This window comes from Salvia hispanica, chromosome 4 (assembly GCF_029641045.1).
Source record: "Salvia hispanica isolate PSC_SH4W2 chromosome 4, Shi_PSC_v1, whole genome shotgun sequence".
Lineage (NCBI taxonomy): Eukaryota > Viridiplantae > Streptophyta > Magnoliopsida > Lamiales > Lamiaceae > Salvia > Salvia hispanica.
The window spans coordinates 49765982-49779685 of NC_142695.1; the positions used below are offsets into that span (position 1 = coordinate 49765982).

General features: G+C 36.4%; 3 protein-coding genes across 10 annotated transcripts; 2 read left to right on the forward strand and 1 right to left on the reverse strand.

Annotated features, from left to right (window-relative positions):
* The first annotated feature begins 113 nt into the window (after positions 1 to 113).
* Positions 114 to 3439, forward strand: LOC125193061 (uncharacterized). 3 transcript variants are annotated; one of them, XM_048090773.2, is made up of 2 exons: positions 114 to 1011; positions 2419 to 2654. In XM_048090773.2, the coding sequence occupies exons 1-2, from the start codon at positions 360 to 362 to the stop codon at positions 2454 to 2456; spliced, it is 690 nt and encodes a 229-aa protein (XP_047946730.1). In that variant the 5' UTR covers positions 114 to 359; the 3' UTR covers positions 2457 to 2654. The 3 variants fall into 3 exon arrangements, with proteins under 3 accessions (XP_047946730.1, XP_047946731.1, XP_047946732.1); XM_048090774.2 differs by lacking the exon at positions 2419 to 2654 and adding an exon at positions 3217 to 3439 and having other exon boundaries at positions 117 to 1058; XM_048090775.2 differs by lacking the exon at positions 2419 to 2654 and adding an exon at positions 3217 to 3439 and having other exon boundaries at positions 120 to 1011.
* LOC125193060 (GTP 3',8-cyclase-like) lies at positions 3051 to 6638 on the reverse strand. Of its 2 annotated transcripts, XM_048090771.2 has the most exons (7): positions 6228 to 6638; positions 4853 to 5461; positions 4552 to 4724; positions 4289 to 4475; positions 3766 to 3834; positions 3552 to 3676; positions 3051 to 3236 (listed from the first exon to the last, which is right to left on the reverse strand). In XM_048090771.2, exons 1-6 carry the CDS (start codon positions 6495 to 6497, stop codon positions 3593 to 3595), a joined length of 1392 nt encoding a protein of 463 aa, XP_047946728.2. In that variant the 5' UTR covers positions 6498 to 6638; the 3' UTR covers positions 3051 to 3236; positions 3552 to 3592. The 2 variants fall into 2 exon arrangements, with proteins under 2 accessions (XP_047946728.2, XP_047946727.2); XM_048090770.2 differs by lacking the exon at positions 3051 to 3236 and having other exon boundaries at positions 3326 to 3676.
* A 677-nt stretch (positions 6639 to 7315) lies between these two features.
* On the forward strand, positions 7316 to 13117 carry ATCS (Citrate synthase family protein). Of its 5 annotated transcripts, XM_089057510.1 has the most exons (20): positions 7320 to 7503; positions 7642 to 7713; positions 7970 to 8029; positions 8283 to 8324; positions 8417 to 8482; positions 8583 to 8648; positions 8765 to 8878; positions 9067 to 9130; positions 9466 to 9548; positions 10085 to 10134; positions 10214 to 10291; positions 10446 to 10574; positions 10701 to 10743; positions 10919 to 11005; positions 11434 to 11535; positions 11946 to 12053; positions 12132 to 12182; positions 12500 to 12573; positions 12652 to 12703; positions 12807 to 13117. In XM_089057510.1, exons 2-20 carry the CDS (start codon positions 7663 to 7665, stop codon positions 12891 to 12893), a joined length of 1407 nt encoding a protein of 468 aa, XP_088913636.1. In that variant the 5' UTR covers positions 7320 to 7503; positions 7642 to 7662; the 3' UTR covers positions 12894 to 13117. The 5 variants fall into 5 exon arrangements, with proteins under 5 accessions (XP_088913633.1, XP_088913632.1, XP_088913634.1 ...); XM_089057507.1 differs by having other exon boundaries at positions 7316 to 7566; positions 11946 to 12182; XM_089057506.1 differs by having other exon boundaries at positions 7316 to 7503; positions 11946 to 12182.
* Positions 13118 to 13704: the final 587 nt, after the last annotated feature.

The window sequence follows — 13704 nt, forward strand, 5'->3', positions numbered from 1 at the left end:
CCACCCCTTCATTTCAATTAAAACTACTTAATATATACAAGTTAACCCATATTTCACTAACTTTTTTCCATCCATTTTCTTTATATTTTTTAAAATACATGCCACCTAGAAATAAGGAGGAGGGAGTGAACAGAAAATATGCTAATGGGATGGGAGCACTAGGTGCTTTTTGATCGGGTTGATTCGATGTTAATATAGTTGGTCCGGAATGAGTGAATTCTCATTATTTAATCTTTAAATTATTGACAATTAGTGAAAGAAATTATTTTTTCTCACAGATTGAATACTTATTTTTTACTTTATAATTGAAAATTTTTTAGTAGGAAAAATTGCAGTGTCACCGCGACTTCCTCGAGTAGATGGATATGGACGTCGCCGCCCTCTCCGCGAATCCCCCGCGCTGCCCCTTGGAAATGGACCACACCTCCTCCGCCGCGTTTACCCCCTCCGGCGACAATTTCCTCCTCAGCAGCCCTTACCTCCACCGCCTCATCAACCACTTCGCCACTACCGCCGACGCCGGGAATCCGGCCCCTCGGTCCTCCATAGAATCCCTGGAAGAATTCACCATCACCACCGACAGCGACGCCTCGATGCTCTGCCCAGTGTGCAAAGACCCTTTCGCTGTGGACTCCGTCGCCAAAGTGATGCCTTGCAAACACACTTATCATTCGGATTGCATCGTTCCGTGGCTCGAGATTAATAATTCCTGCCCCGTGTGCCGCCACAAGCTGCCGGTGGCGGTGAATGAGGGGGAGGGGTATTGGGGATCGGTCAGGCTTGAGGAATTGGAGGTGGATTTGTATGGATTTAGGCATATTGAGAGGTTGCATCGGTGGAATGATGAGAGTTATATTGCGAGTGGAAGTATATTTCCTCCTAGCCAGATTGGGGAATTAGAGAGAGGAAACAATTTGGAGGCTATGTCGAGCTGGCCGAGGTGGCAGGCGGAGGAGATACGGCGAGGAACTGACGAGACCGATCATGCATTTGCTCAAAGTTGGGATCTTGGTGAGGATTTCTAATTGGATTTTGTACTGTTTCGGCAGAAATAAGAGGTGTAATTTGCTTACTGCTTTCTTTTGTTTTGTTTATATTGTCTTTTGGCTGAATTTGGTTACTAGCTCTAGTTGGTTTCCAATTTTTTGGCTTATGCCAATGCACTTTAAACAGTTCACTAAATAGAGCTCAAAGAAACTCACTTTCAAAGATTGGCATCTATGTGCATTGTGCATTATGGTTCTAGAGGCTCTAGGCATGTGAAGATTGTTCGGACTGCTAGTTCTTGTTCCTCACTTTTTGTCTCAAGTGCTGCTTACCTAAGTTGCTATTTGAAAAATGGAATTTGTTGCGTTGTGCTTTGATATTGATACCATCTTCTTTTGAAGCATTTTCCGTTTATTAAAGTTCTTATACAACATATTCTGCTCTTAGTAACTCCTTAGAAATGTTTTTGTGCTGCTGCATAAGCACATAACAACTTCTTGTTAAACTTAATGGTGTCTTGCTAAAAAACTGCATTAGTTCATAATGTCATTGGTCGATTGAATATGTTGCTACCTAGTTGACCAGGAACTAGTTATCGTAAAGCTGTTTTATCATTTTTACAAATAATTTAGCATACTTATGTTAGAAAGAAAGAGGGAAGCATAGATTGGATGCAGTGCACTTAGTGTGTATTTCAATATTCTTCTCACCTCATAAAAAGAAATGCTTGTTCCTTAAACACTGTAATCGATCAACGTAGATGAACAACCAAAGATTAGCGAGTAGTGATTATAAATTGGAAATGCAGCAGAATGAACTCTGTGGCACAATGTTTATCATATCACTATTATAGGTGCTCATCTATGATCTATATTGATCGTTTACTATGTTTAAGGAACAATTGCTTATTGGTCATGAACCATCAGTTTCAGTAAGCTTCTAATAAAATCTTGATGTTTCTTGTAAAAAACACAATTTTTTATATGTGATCTGTCGACAATCCCTTTATAGTACCTGATTGTTGGCTCTATTGCAAGATGTGTTCAGTGTCATTTGATGGGGAGGGGGTTGTTAGCTTGCATGGTGAAATCACTTGCTCAACTTACCCATAGGGTTTTTGACGATAATCTCTAGCTTACACCAGCTTTGGTATATGCTTCATAAGGGTGAAAGACTCATGCTGTAACCATCATTTGCACTTGAGATAAATTTTGTCCTCTGAATCCCTCCATTAACAACTCCTTTCAACAGCTTGTGGCTCACTTGATTAAATTTTGTTCTTAAAGGTCTGGTACTTTTCCTTGAAACCATCCAGATTTAATCTAATTTATGCATTTGTCACTTTTTCCCCTTACTCATGTGTGACAATTCTTTTGCATCAGTTTATTAGTATTACTACTACGTTTGCCACATAAAAAATTCTTTATATAGGAGTTGCTAGTTCAGTAATCAGTGGTTGGATGAAGTAATAAGTTCATGTTATGCCTTGGACATGTTGAGTCGACACGATTTGTTGCAAACTTTCCTACTGCCTTGTCCACTTGTTCTGTTTACAGTTGTAAATTGTAAAATTTGTCCATCCTATGGGAAATTGGATAATAAGTCATTTGGGGACCATAATGTTGAGTTGATATCTCTGGCTTTATAAAATGTCTGGTTGGACTCTATTAGCTGTACTCTGATATTTCTATGCTAAAATGCATTTGTCAATTATTAAGTATATTCCGTTTGCTATTCTACTCTCACAATTCTCCTACTTTTATTCTCATTCCATTTAACTCATTAAAATTTATTCTTTAATCTCCATGCCCAAAAGAAATGTCCCAAAACTAAAGGGACGACGAGGGAGTACAAGGGAAATTAATAAATGAAGTAGAGGGTTTGGAATAATGAATTGTTTCTAGATACCCAATAATATCATATGCACCCAAAAATGAATTGTTTCAAGATACAAAAGAGGTGGAGGTCCATAGACCCCAACTATGATGGTAAACAAGAATGGCCAGTCTGGACTCTCTTTCTCTCTCTCTCAATCACCTCCTATAGAAGAAGATCATATGCTATGTAGAGAAAATTGGAAATTATATTATCCCAAATACATGAAACAGGCAATATATTTTCAATGTTTTTAGAAACTTTTGCAACTATAATGTACTAATAATTTACATCAAAATTGGTCATATGTCTCAGCAGAGATTCTCATGCATTTTTATCTTCTTTTTTCTTCAGTGGGCAAGTGAGACTGATGACTAAAACAGAAGAAATACAAAATCATGAGGGATATTTGCCAGAAGTATCACATGGATGTATCAATATGCAGCATGCATAACACAAGATGAGCAGAACCAAGAAGCTAATATAAATCCATGAGAAACAAGTACATTTGATAGTCCTACGACAGAATTTAATGAGTTTTTAACTCATCCTCTGATATGTAGAATCATTGTCGCGATGTCTTACATGCATACTCAGCAATTTTCTTGAGTTTAAACCACACAATTTGAAACTATAGAAATTAGAAACTAAACATTATGAGTTGATTGGAATATTAAAGGAGCACTTACAAGGTATGGAGTACAGAATAATGCATATGGCCTGATGATTTCTAGCCGCCAATGTGTATCATTGGTCTGTTTGGAGTCTTTGCAAGGTCGAACATCCCAGCATGAGCTGCTTTCTTTCTTTTTATCTGGTAAGTGGAATAAATGCTTGAAAAATGAGAGAAAAAAATCGGATGTGATTGTGAAAATTGGGTAGAATATGGACAAAAGGGGCTACCGCTGCTTCAATAATCGCCTCAAGTTCAGTATCATCAGCACCATTCCGCAGGGGGTCCCTCAAGCTAACCTGAAAGGAGCAAACGTTATTTTTAGCATGATGAGAAGCACGGGGTTAGCAAAATCTACATGCTCACCGTACTGTGCCTAAGAGTTGTTTGGGGAATAACTGGGGTTACTAAAGATATTACACAATCAACAAATAAAACTTACCCTGAAAGAATAATCTAACCGTGCCTGGCACTTTGACAGACAAACTCACTGATAATTGCAATAAGATGAAACAGGACTAAGAAGTTGTTCGAGTGAGCTTCCTTCGATAATCTTAAAATATTTTATATAGTACCTAATGTTAACCAAGTGTCAACCACGAATTTACATGATCAAGCCATTTTCAACTCCAACACGTAGAGCAAGTTAGCATTTTGAAGGGAAGGGTTGCAAAAGAAATATGCTTCAAACCCTTAATCATGGAGTACTAAAGAGGTAAACTATTAGTGAGGATGAGCGAGGCAATGTTTTACCTCCGACGGACCAAAGAGGCAAACTTTAAAGTTCCCGTCAGCTAAAAGTCTCAGTCTGTTGCAACCGGCACAAAAATGCTCAGTCATCGATGTAATGAAAGAAACTGTACCCTGATGCCCATCAATCCTGAAATTCTTGGCTGTCTCAGTGCGGTGATCCTGAATTCTCTGGAGTACTTTGCCTGACCTGTTAAGGAAATTTAACCATTCATATTCATAATGGAAAAATCTGAAAGCTGTAAATAGGGATGTTAGAATTCTACCTTACCAAAACATCCATCATCTCAGAGTAAGGTACTAGTTTTTTTGAATTCCAGACATTCCCACCAAAAGGCATGAACTCGATAAACCTTACGTTAATTGGCTTTTCACGAGTCAATTCAACAAAATCACATATTTCATCATCGTTGAAACCACGCATTACGACACAGTTTACCTGACAGAAAGTCACATTAACTCATATATACTGACTCGTCATGGCAGAGGAAAGAAACTCCTGAGTTCTAATCCATATTAATCGGTAAATAGATAAGAGAACTAAACAGCCAGAACAATAATACATACTTTGACAGGACTATATCCCAACTCTATAGCAGCATTGATGGAGTTCAACACTCTTTCATGTCCTCTCCGCCGAGTCATAAATTCAAACTTTGCTGGAACCAATGTGTCTAGACTTATGTTTAGCAAAGTAAGCCCGCATTCCTTTAATCTTGGAAGTTTATTTGCCAGGGTGATTCCATTAGTTGTCATAGCAAGTGTTTTTAGCCCTCTCAAGTGTGAGAGCTGTAGGCAAATATCATCAATGTCCTTCCTAACCGTGGGCTCCCCACCAGTCAGACGGATTTTATTAACACCTGAACTGACAAATAAACTTGCTAGGCGAACAATCTCGTTCTGTGAAAGAAGTTGAGGGCTCGGAGTTAGCTCCGTGCCTTCAGCAGGCATACAGTACAGGCATCGCAAATTACAACGCTCTGTCAATGAGATTCTCAGATAAGTATGTTGCCTCCCAAATGAATCAACGAGCATGTTGGAAAGAGGTTCATCCGCAGGAAACTTTTTACATGTAGGATCATACATCTTTGAAGCGGTAACATCATTATTTTCACTTGTTGAAGTTATTCCATCATTGTTATTTTGCAGAACGTGAGGCATGATGGTGCTGTTCACCTGAAATGAAGTTTGATCACTATTAGGAAACTGCAAGTCAGCGGTTTTGGTCGCTGGGGAGGCAGTAAACTGGGAAGCTACCAAGGGAACAGTCACTGTCCAGGTGCAAACTTACCAAAACAGGAAAATCAAATACTAACGCTTAGATTTTAAATTACAGAAAATCCTAATAAACATCTGCTCCTTTTTTAAGCTCTCAGCGGAAACCAAGCACAATATCCTTGACTCCACCTTCTCCGACCTAAAGATGATCTTGGCACTTTAATACATTTTGATAATTATCAGACTACTACAATCAAGCGTGTGAACACCTGATCATCGATAACCAACTAGTTAAAATGAACTACTACTTCTCCTCACCAATTTGATTCATAATGAATACATCAGCCTTCAACTCCAATAAAGCAGATATTTTCACCAAGAAAAGTTGCACACTAAGCTAAATCCAGCTTCAGGATAAAGAAAAAAAGATATCCAAATACTGAAGTAGTACTATTTCAAGAAATTAATACTACAACAGTGCCTACATCCATTGAGTCATGGCAAAAAAGAAACTTTCAAATAACACAATTTGGATTGAATTAAAATGACAATCTTAATCCATATCCCGAGTTCGAATCTACCAAGGAACTCAATATTCACATAAATTCCAAAAGAAAAAACAAAAGGTAATTCCATCAAACAAGGTGCATCCAATCCAAGACACACTCCACACTCAATAAAATTGAAAACTGCATATCATAAGCCATTGATTGAAGGAACTTACAGAGCTGAAATTCCTGAGAGGCGGATGCCATTTAACAAACTTGGATATGCAGTGGCGCATGCTGTTATCAAAATCAAAACTTGGGCAACCAATTCTTATGGGGGAAAGAAGGATTGTTGAATATAACCTTACAAAGAGGAAAAAGATTAGATGATTAAGTAGAGCTGTAGATTCTTTACCGAAAATGGTAGTAAGTAATAAGGAAAAGATTGAATGAGTGATGCGAGGGGCGAGTTCAAAAGGGGAATGAAGGCGGCATATGCATAACATGTGATTTTCATTTTCGTATGGAGCGACGAATCCAGCCTACAACTGCCACCAACGACAACAGCTTTGGCTCGTCTATTGACTCAAAGGCCACAACTAGTTTGTGCGTATGTCGTTTGTTGTCGTGCTCATTTTCTCAGACATGCGCTACTGCTCCCAAAAATATATTCTACATTCACTTATTTTTATACTTTTTCAACTAAACATAGTAGTAGTAGTACTATATTATTTAAATTATACTGCAGTATATAAAACCATAATAAAGTTTGATTGTTAAAAATACTCTCTATTAATGTATTTACACGTTCAAATCAGACCCACTTAGACCATACCCAAATAAAAACTCTAGGCACGGCCACTTATTGGGCCCACATAGCATTTTACCAATTTAAATATTGTTACAAGGGCTAATCAGTAAATAGTTATCGTATGAACGTTTGCTAATTATATTATAAAGTTCTTTTGTTTTTGTTTTGTTATTTTTGAAGGGGGACCATATAAGATTATAAGAAGAGTTTTCCCTTTAGGACTTTGAGTGGCCAGATTCTATTTAATAAACATTTTTAAAATTCAGATTGCTGGGTGGGTCACTTAATAAATTGAGCTAATACAATAATTAGACCCCCAAGTAGCTTTACTTAGTTGGAGGCCATTTGCACTCCTACTTTTTAATCACGTTTTATTTGATGCAGCAATCATAATACCTCTAATAACAAGTTTGAATGGAATTTGTGCTCTTTAAACTTTTTTAGTAGTACTATATTCTTAAAACAAATAAAAATAACAAAAAGAGAGAGAGATCAAATAAGAAATACTAGTAGTACTCCTTAGCAAGAGCCGCGATGGAATTTTCTTTCTAATTTTAATTTCTAAAGTCAGCCGTTGATTTATTCATCTCACCGCAAACATCTCTTGATCTGTCCCCAAATTCTCTCTCACATAAGGTCATTATTCCATACTGATTCCATTTATTTCACTGCCAATTAGTCAGTGCCGCTACTTTTCCGTTGTAAGTGTTCTCACCTCGATGTTTGGTTGATCTGCCGAAATAAATCGATAAATCGCTGGAAATGTACTTTGTTTGTATTTTAGGCTTCCTTTTTGTGTGGATTCCTTGAAATTGTTTTGAATGAATCTGTTTTTGCAGTAGTTTTGGTATTCCGGAGCAATGGTGTTTCACAGGGGTGCTTCTCTGTTGACGAAGCTACGGTCGCGCGCTGTGAGTAATTGTTGTAGTTCTCCCTTCCCCTCCCCACCTAATTAATTATGTTGATTTAGAAACGGCGATTAAAATTGATTTCATCTAAGTTTACCTGCAATAAAGGTGTTAGGCAGATCACTAGATCAGGCTGAACAAAATTCTGTGCTAGAAGATCACCTATTCGGTTGTTTTTGATGTAGACTGACCTGCATGATTTTCATGTTTATGCGTGCCTTTATTTTTTCTTGTAACCTGAAGTTTTAGCATCAACCAGGTCCAACAGCCAGCTCTCTGCAATTCTGTCCGCTGGTTCCAAGTCCAGACATCATCCGAGGTTGTGACCATCTTTACTTCTTCTTGTGTTATAGTACTTACTAGATTTCCATTGGACTATGCTCGTGTATTTCTAGCATTGGAGAACAGTTGGGTTTTATACAGATACGGGCCACTGTAATAACAATTTCACTTATTTCCCCAACTTCCGGTCAAGATTAATAAGTTTTCTTATTCTGTTTTTGTGTTTACTTGTTCTCCTAAAAACTAAGCTGATATTTACTGGTGGTTATATACCTTTGGCTTCTTTGTAGGACCTACATTCCCAGCTGAAGGAATTGATTCCTCAACAACAGGTACTTTCCTATATGATTATGGTTGACACAAAAATGATTGTGCTCTTTATCATATCCATTTTAATCGCTCATTTCATTTTATGTTGTCTCAGGAACGCCTGAAGAAGCTTAGATCAGAACATGGTAAAGTTCAGCTGGGAAATATTACTGTTGATATGGTACATGTTTCATCTTCTTTTTTTTGCTATCCTTATTTTCGACTGATGCTTCCAGGAGAATTTTTAATTAATACTGGATTTGTTTGTTCATTGTCAATAGGTAATTGGTGGAATGAGAGGAATGACAGGACTATTGTGGGAGACTTCATTACTTGATGCAGAAGAGGTATTTATCAATGGCATTCTGCAACTCCTCAGTACACTTTGCATGCAGACTGTAAATTCTATACTATTATGCAATTGCTACTGAGATGTACCTTAATGGCACTTAACTTGTCTTAGGGAATTCGCTTCAGGGGTTTGTCTATTCCTGAATGTCAGAAATTATTACCTGCAGCCAAGTCTGGAGGAGAACCGTTACCTGAAGGCCTCCTTTGGCTCCTTTTAACAGGAAAAGTAGGTTGCTAACTTTTTCTTTTGCCCCCACCCACCCATCAACTATAGTTGCATCAAGTATACCTGAATATGTTACTCCCTATATCAATTTTTTGTGTCTTTACGCTATGCACTTGCTCGTGTTTGCTTCACTTGTGCTTTGATTTCTTTTGGGAAGGCTAATTGTTTTCTTTCCCTGCCTGGGTTAGGTGCCAACAAAAGAGCAAGTGGATTCATTATCCAAGGAACTAAGAAATCGTGCTACTGTCCCAGGTCATTCCAACTCTCAAATTAGTTTTTAGCTAGGTATTATAGGAAATGACAAACCAGTTTGCAACTTGTTCATCCGTATCCAATTGTAGCAACTTCTTCTTTCAGCTGTATGGCTTATATTTAGAGATGCTAGAATGTTCGAGATATTCTTATTTCTAAGATATGTTTCTGTTAAACCTTAATGACATCCCCTCCATAAATAAAATTATTTGTCCTATAATCCTTTTGTAATTGAAACTTCAACAGTTGTCCAAGAAAATTTTAAACTTATCTTGCCTTTATAGCTACAACAGTTTTTGCAAGCTCAATTTTATACTCATTCTTTTTTATTTTAGGTCACGTGTATAAAACTATTGATGCCCTACCTGTTGACGCTCATCCAATGACTCAATTTGCGACTGGTGTTATGGCTCTTCAGGTGGAATGATGATTTACTATTTTTTATAGAATTGATTCAAGAAACCTAGTTTACCTTCTCGTCGCAGTATATCTTTATGCTCTTAAAGTTTTATTTAAATTTATCCTGATGATGTGATATTTAAATCTTGTAACTGGTGATGAGTACTCTTCTCATAATAGCTATTCATAAGCTGAACCTTTTTATCTTCAAATTTTGGAAGCCGAAAGGGTGACCATGAATTTTCTTTTTATATAAGAAAGATACTAAGGCAAAACGTAGTTACATATATTGGTTTAAGTGGATATAACTGTAGAAATTTTATGCATTTAGTCTCTTCATAATAAGATACTTTGTTTCATAAACATGTAAAACCAAATCTGAGGGATTGGGAAATCTCTCTAATGTTTGTGTCTGAGCATGTTGTTCCCACAGATGCTAACACCTTAGTGGCTATGCATTGGCTTCAGCAATAGTTTGTGCTTGCATTATGCTTTGAGCTGTTCACTCATGTAGCGAGCTTTCAACTGAAAAATACTGTGCTTTCTTTGCTAAAGGTCCAAAGTGAATTCCAGAAGGCATATGAGAAAGGGATCCACAAGTCTAAGTAAGTTCATAAGTGGGCTTTACTCTCTAATAAAAGCAAACTATTTCCTATTCAGAATATCATGGTTAGTCCTCAACAGGTACTGGGAACCAACATATGAGGACTCCCTTAGTTTGATTGCTCAACTTCCGATTGTCGCTTCATATGTCTACCGCAGGTTGGTTGAATGGAATAATTTTTGGGATTCTTGAGTTTAATCTTTCAAACTAATTGCACTAATGATGCATTCTGTAAAAAACTAATGGTCATGTGAATTCATTTCTTAATTCTGTTTATAATTATGTTTGTAACATTTTTTTGAACTTGTAAAGGATGTACAAGAATGGGCAAGTTATACCAATGGACGACTCTTTAGATTATGGAGGGAATTTTGCACATATGCTGGGTTTTGATGATCCTGCCATGCAAGAGCTTATGAGGCTTTATGTGACCATCCATAGGTGTTGTGATTTTCTTCATCATAATGTATCAGTGACTCAGTGTACAACTTTTTTTTTACATTGTAAATAACATGAGCAGATTAAATAAGATATTAATCTATTGTGTAATTTGAATACTTCACGCAGTGATCATGAAGGTGGGAATGTCAGTGCCCATACTGGCCATCTGGTAAGTGTCATTATGCTTTATTTATCATTATTCCCGAAGGACTTTGACCTGACAGAATCACTACTGATTAAGTAACTGAATTGCTTTGATGGACAGCACAACTTTCATGTCATTTTGGCGTATGTAGAATATCATGCTTTATTTTCTTCTAATAGCTGCCATTGTACTTGCACAGGTTGCTAGCGCCCTTTCTGATCCTTATCTCTCATTTGCTGCTGCATTAAATGGACTAGCTGGTCCACTTCATGGCCTTGCTAATCAGGTGCTAAAATGTGCATGTCCTTAATTCCAACATACATAATCTATTTGTTCTGATGATCACTAAGACTCAAGACTTATAAAGGAATTGAGCTTTACATGGAAACCATTCGTTCAAATAAAATATTTGTCTTTAAACCAATAGACTAATTGCAATATTATTCTATGTCTTGCCCCAAAGTTGGTTAGCTACATTTACTTTAGCTCTGGGGTTCTTCCTTTTACTTAGATCCAGTTCCTTGTTCTGGATAGAGGAGCACATGTTATCTTTATCTACGTTTTGTTTGTGAATAAATAATATTTTTGAAATTTCAACATAAACCAAAAAAGTACTGTGGCGATGTGGCCATTAACCACCGACAGTATCTCCAACTGCAAGGTAAACATATCTGATATTCCTAACTATCTGCTTCATTTTATGGTCTTATACAGGAAGTCTTGCTATGGATTAAATCAGTGGTAGAAGAATGTGGGGAAAATGTTAGCAAAGAAGATTTGAAAAAATATGTCTGGAAAACATTGAACAGTGGCAAGGTAGTGTTTATCTGTATCATTGCAAATTGTGAAACCCATTTGTGTTGAGTTTGCTTCATCTTTCATGACTTTCATATATCAGATCACTAGATTGATAGTATTACAAAGTTTACAAACTACTACTTGTTGATAGTTAATGCTGGTGCTTGAGTTCAAATGCTGCCACCTTACTCTAGAGTGCTGCTTTTCTTTCAGTTGCTAATATGCAGAAATTATATTCCATCTTTCTCGTTCTGATTATAAATTGAGCACCCGCTCTGCAGTTTAAAAAGGCCCTGATTCTCTTGTTAGCTATCACATTACATTCCAGCATCCAAAACCCTCTTAATTGTTTTCAGTCTTGTGGTTATTCTTCTATGATTTCCATCTTGATTTGACCTTCTCATCCTTTACATGTTACTATACTGTAGGTTGTTCCTGGATATGGACATGGAGTTTTGCGCAATACTGATCCAAGATACACATGCCAGAGAGAATTTGCTCTCAAGCACATGCCAGATGATCCACTGTTTAAACTAGTAACTGCTTTAGCCTTGATAAATATAGGTGTACATTCAGACTCAGTTATTAACTGTATTATGATATATCTGCTGCAGGTTTCAAATCTTTATGAGGTAGTGCCCCCAATACTATTGGAACTTGGAAAGGTATTAGACTCTGGTTCACACTAAAATCTCCTTTGAAGTTTACATGTGATTTCTTCACTCTTTACTCTTTTGGCAATTGGCATTAAGCTAAGTTTTTTTTTTCTTAAAAATTGTTAGATTTCAAATTTATTAGATAGGACTTAAACGTTTTAGGTGAATTCTTCATGCGTTCGGCATAACTTAGTATGACAATTCTTCACTATATTCTGCATGTTGTCTCATTCAAAATGTATACACATGTGAATGCTCTTCTTTTGTAGTTTTGCATATCTTTGTCCTGATGTAGGTTGTTTGTTTCTGGGATCTGACTTTTGCAGGTGAAGAACCCATGGCCTAATGTAGATGCCCACAGTGGAGTATTGCTCAATTATTACGGTTTAACAGAAGCAAGGTACATTTATAAAAAATTTTATGCTGGTTTTGATCTGCTATTTTATTATTCCTCATGATGTGCTCTAATTGACAATAGATACTACACCGTTCTTTTTGGCGTATCAAGAGCTATTGGCATTTGCGCTCAGGTTGTCTACCGCGCATAGCCCCCCTCATTTGCTAGTTTCCTATTTTTATTACGTTGATTCTTAACTGAAATTTCTTTCCTTGTTCCTTTACTTGTTGGTACAGCTAATTTGGGACCGAGCTCTTGGACTGCCACTAGAGAGGCCAAAGAGTGTCACGATGGAATGGCTCGAAAAGCACTGTAAGAAATGAGCTTGAGTTCAAGTTCTCCTGACAGTAGGCGTGGTAATAAATTTTTAGAATAACGATTGCTTGAGAAAAAGCATTTGGGAATAAAATGAAGGTTGGCGAGTTGTATTATCCGTTTTCTTGTTTGATTACATTGCTTGTAACTTCTATTCCCAAGTTTTGTATGCACTATAATGGCAATTATTCATGCTCTACAGTTTTAAGTTTTATTATTGGTTTGAATTTAACATCCAAGAATGTTACATTTTGTCTTTCTTTTCATGCACAAAGTATATATTTAGAAACAAAAATGCTTTAGAGACATAATGGCATTGCCATAACAGGGTTAAAAGGGTAATTTACATTATATCATATTTATAATTAGATTTATGTTTTATATAAATACTATTATACCCTTATAGTAATGAACGTTTTCCTTGCTTTTAATTAAGGAATGTGAGTGTGTTATGAGATTTGTTAAATTAAGTGCCTAGCATTTAATTACATTTTAAAGATTTTTATTTCATTAGTTGTCAAGTTCTCTCTCTTCTTTTCCATTTATATGTTTATTAATAAATTCTCATTTTCTTCTTCTCCAATTATAAATCTCCATCAACGAATTATTTCATCTCCAATTTGCTCAGTTCTAATTTTCTATAACAATAAAAAAAACTATTTACAATATAATTTATCATCTAAATTTTTAACATATATAATATTAGAGAAAAATATATAAATTTGCTCAATGTTCTTAACTCATCTAAATTTTAAAAATATATAATTCGTATTTCATATTTTTTTTGTTTTGTAATATTAGAATTCTTAGGTCAATTCA

What these genes read in the sequence shown, in the direction of transcription:
- LOC125193061 (XM_048090773.2), top strand. Translation starts at nt 360, where the DNA reads ATGGATATGGACGTCGCCGCCCTCTCCGCGAATCCCCCGCGCTGCCCC. An exon ending in TGCTCAAAGTTGGGATCTTG is followed by an intron (nt 1,012 to 2,418) that starts GTGAGGATTTCT and finishes TTCTTTATATAG; the next exon opens with GAGTTGCTAGTTCAGTAATC.
- LOC125193060 (XM_048090771.2), bottom strand. Translation starts at nt 6,497, where the DNA reads ATGTTATGCATATGCCGCCTTCATTCCCCTTTTGAACTCGCCCCTCGC. An exon ending in CTCTCAGGAATTTCAGCTCT is followed by an intron (nt 5,462 to 6,227) that starts GTAAGTTCCTTC and finishes ACTTCATTTCAG; the next exon opens with GTGAACAGCACCATCATGCC. An exon ending in TGGGATATAGTCCTGTCAAA is followed by an intron (nt 4,725 to 4,852) that starts GTATGTATTATT and finishes ACTTTCTGTCAG; the next exon opens with GTAAACTGTGTCGTAATGCG.
- ATCS (XM_089057507.1), top strand. Translation starts at nt 7,663, where the DNA reads ATGGTGTTTCACAGGGGTGCTTCTCTGTTGACGAAGCTACGGTCGCGC. An exon ending in GAAATATTACTGTTGATATG is followed by an intron (nt 8,483 to 8,582) that starts GTACATGTTTCA and finishes CATTGTCAATAG; the next exon opens with GTAATTGGTGGAATGAGAGG. An exon ending in AAATCGTGCTACTGTCCCAG is followed by an intron (nt 9,131 to 9,465) that starts GTCATTCCAACT and finishes TTTTTATTTTAG; the next exon opens with GTCACGTGTATAAAACTATT.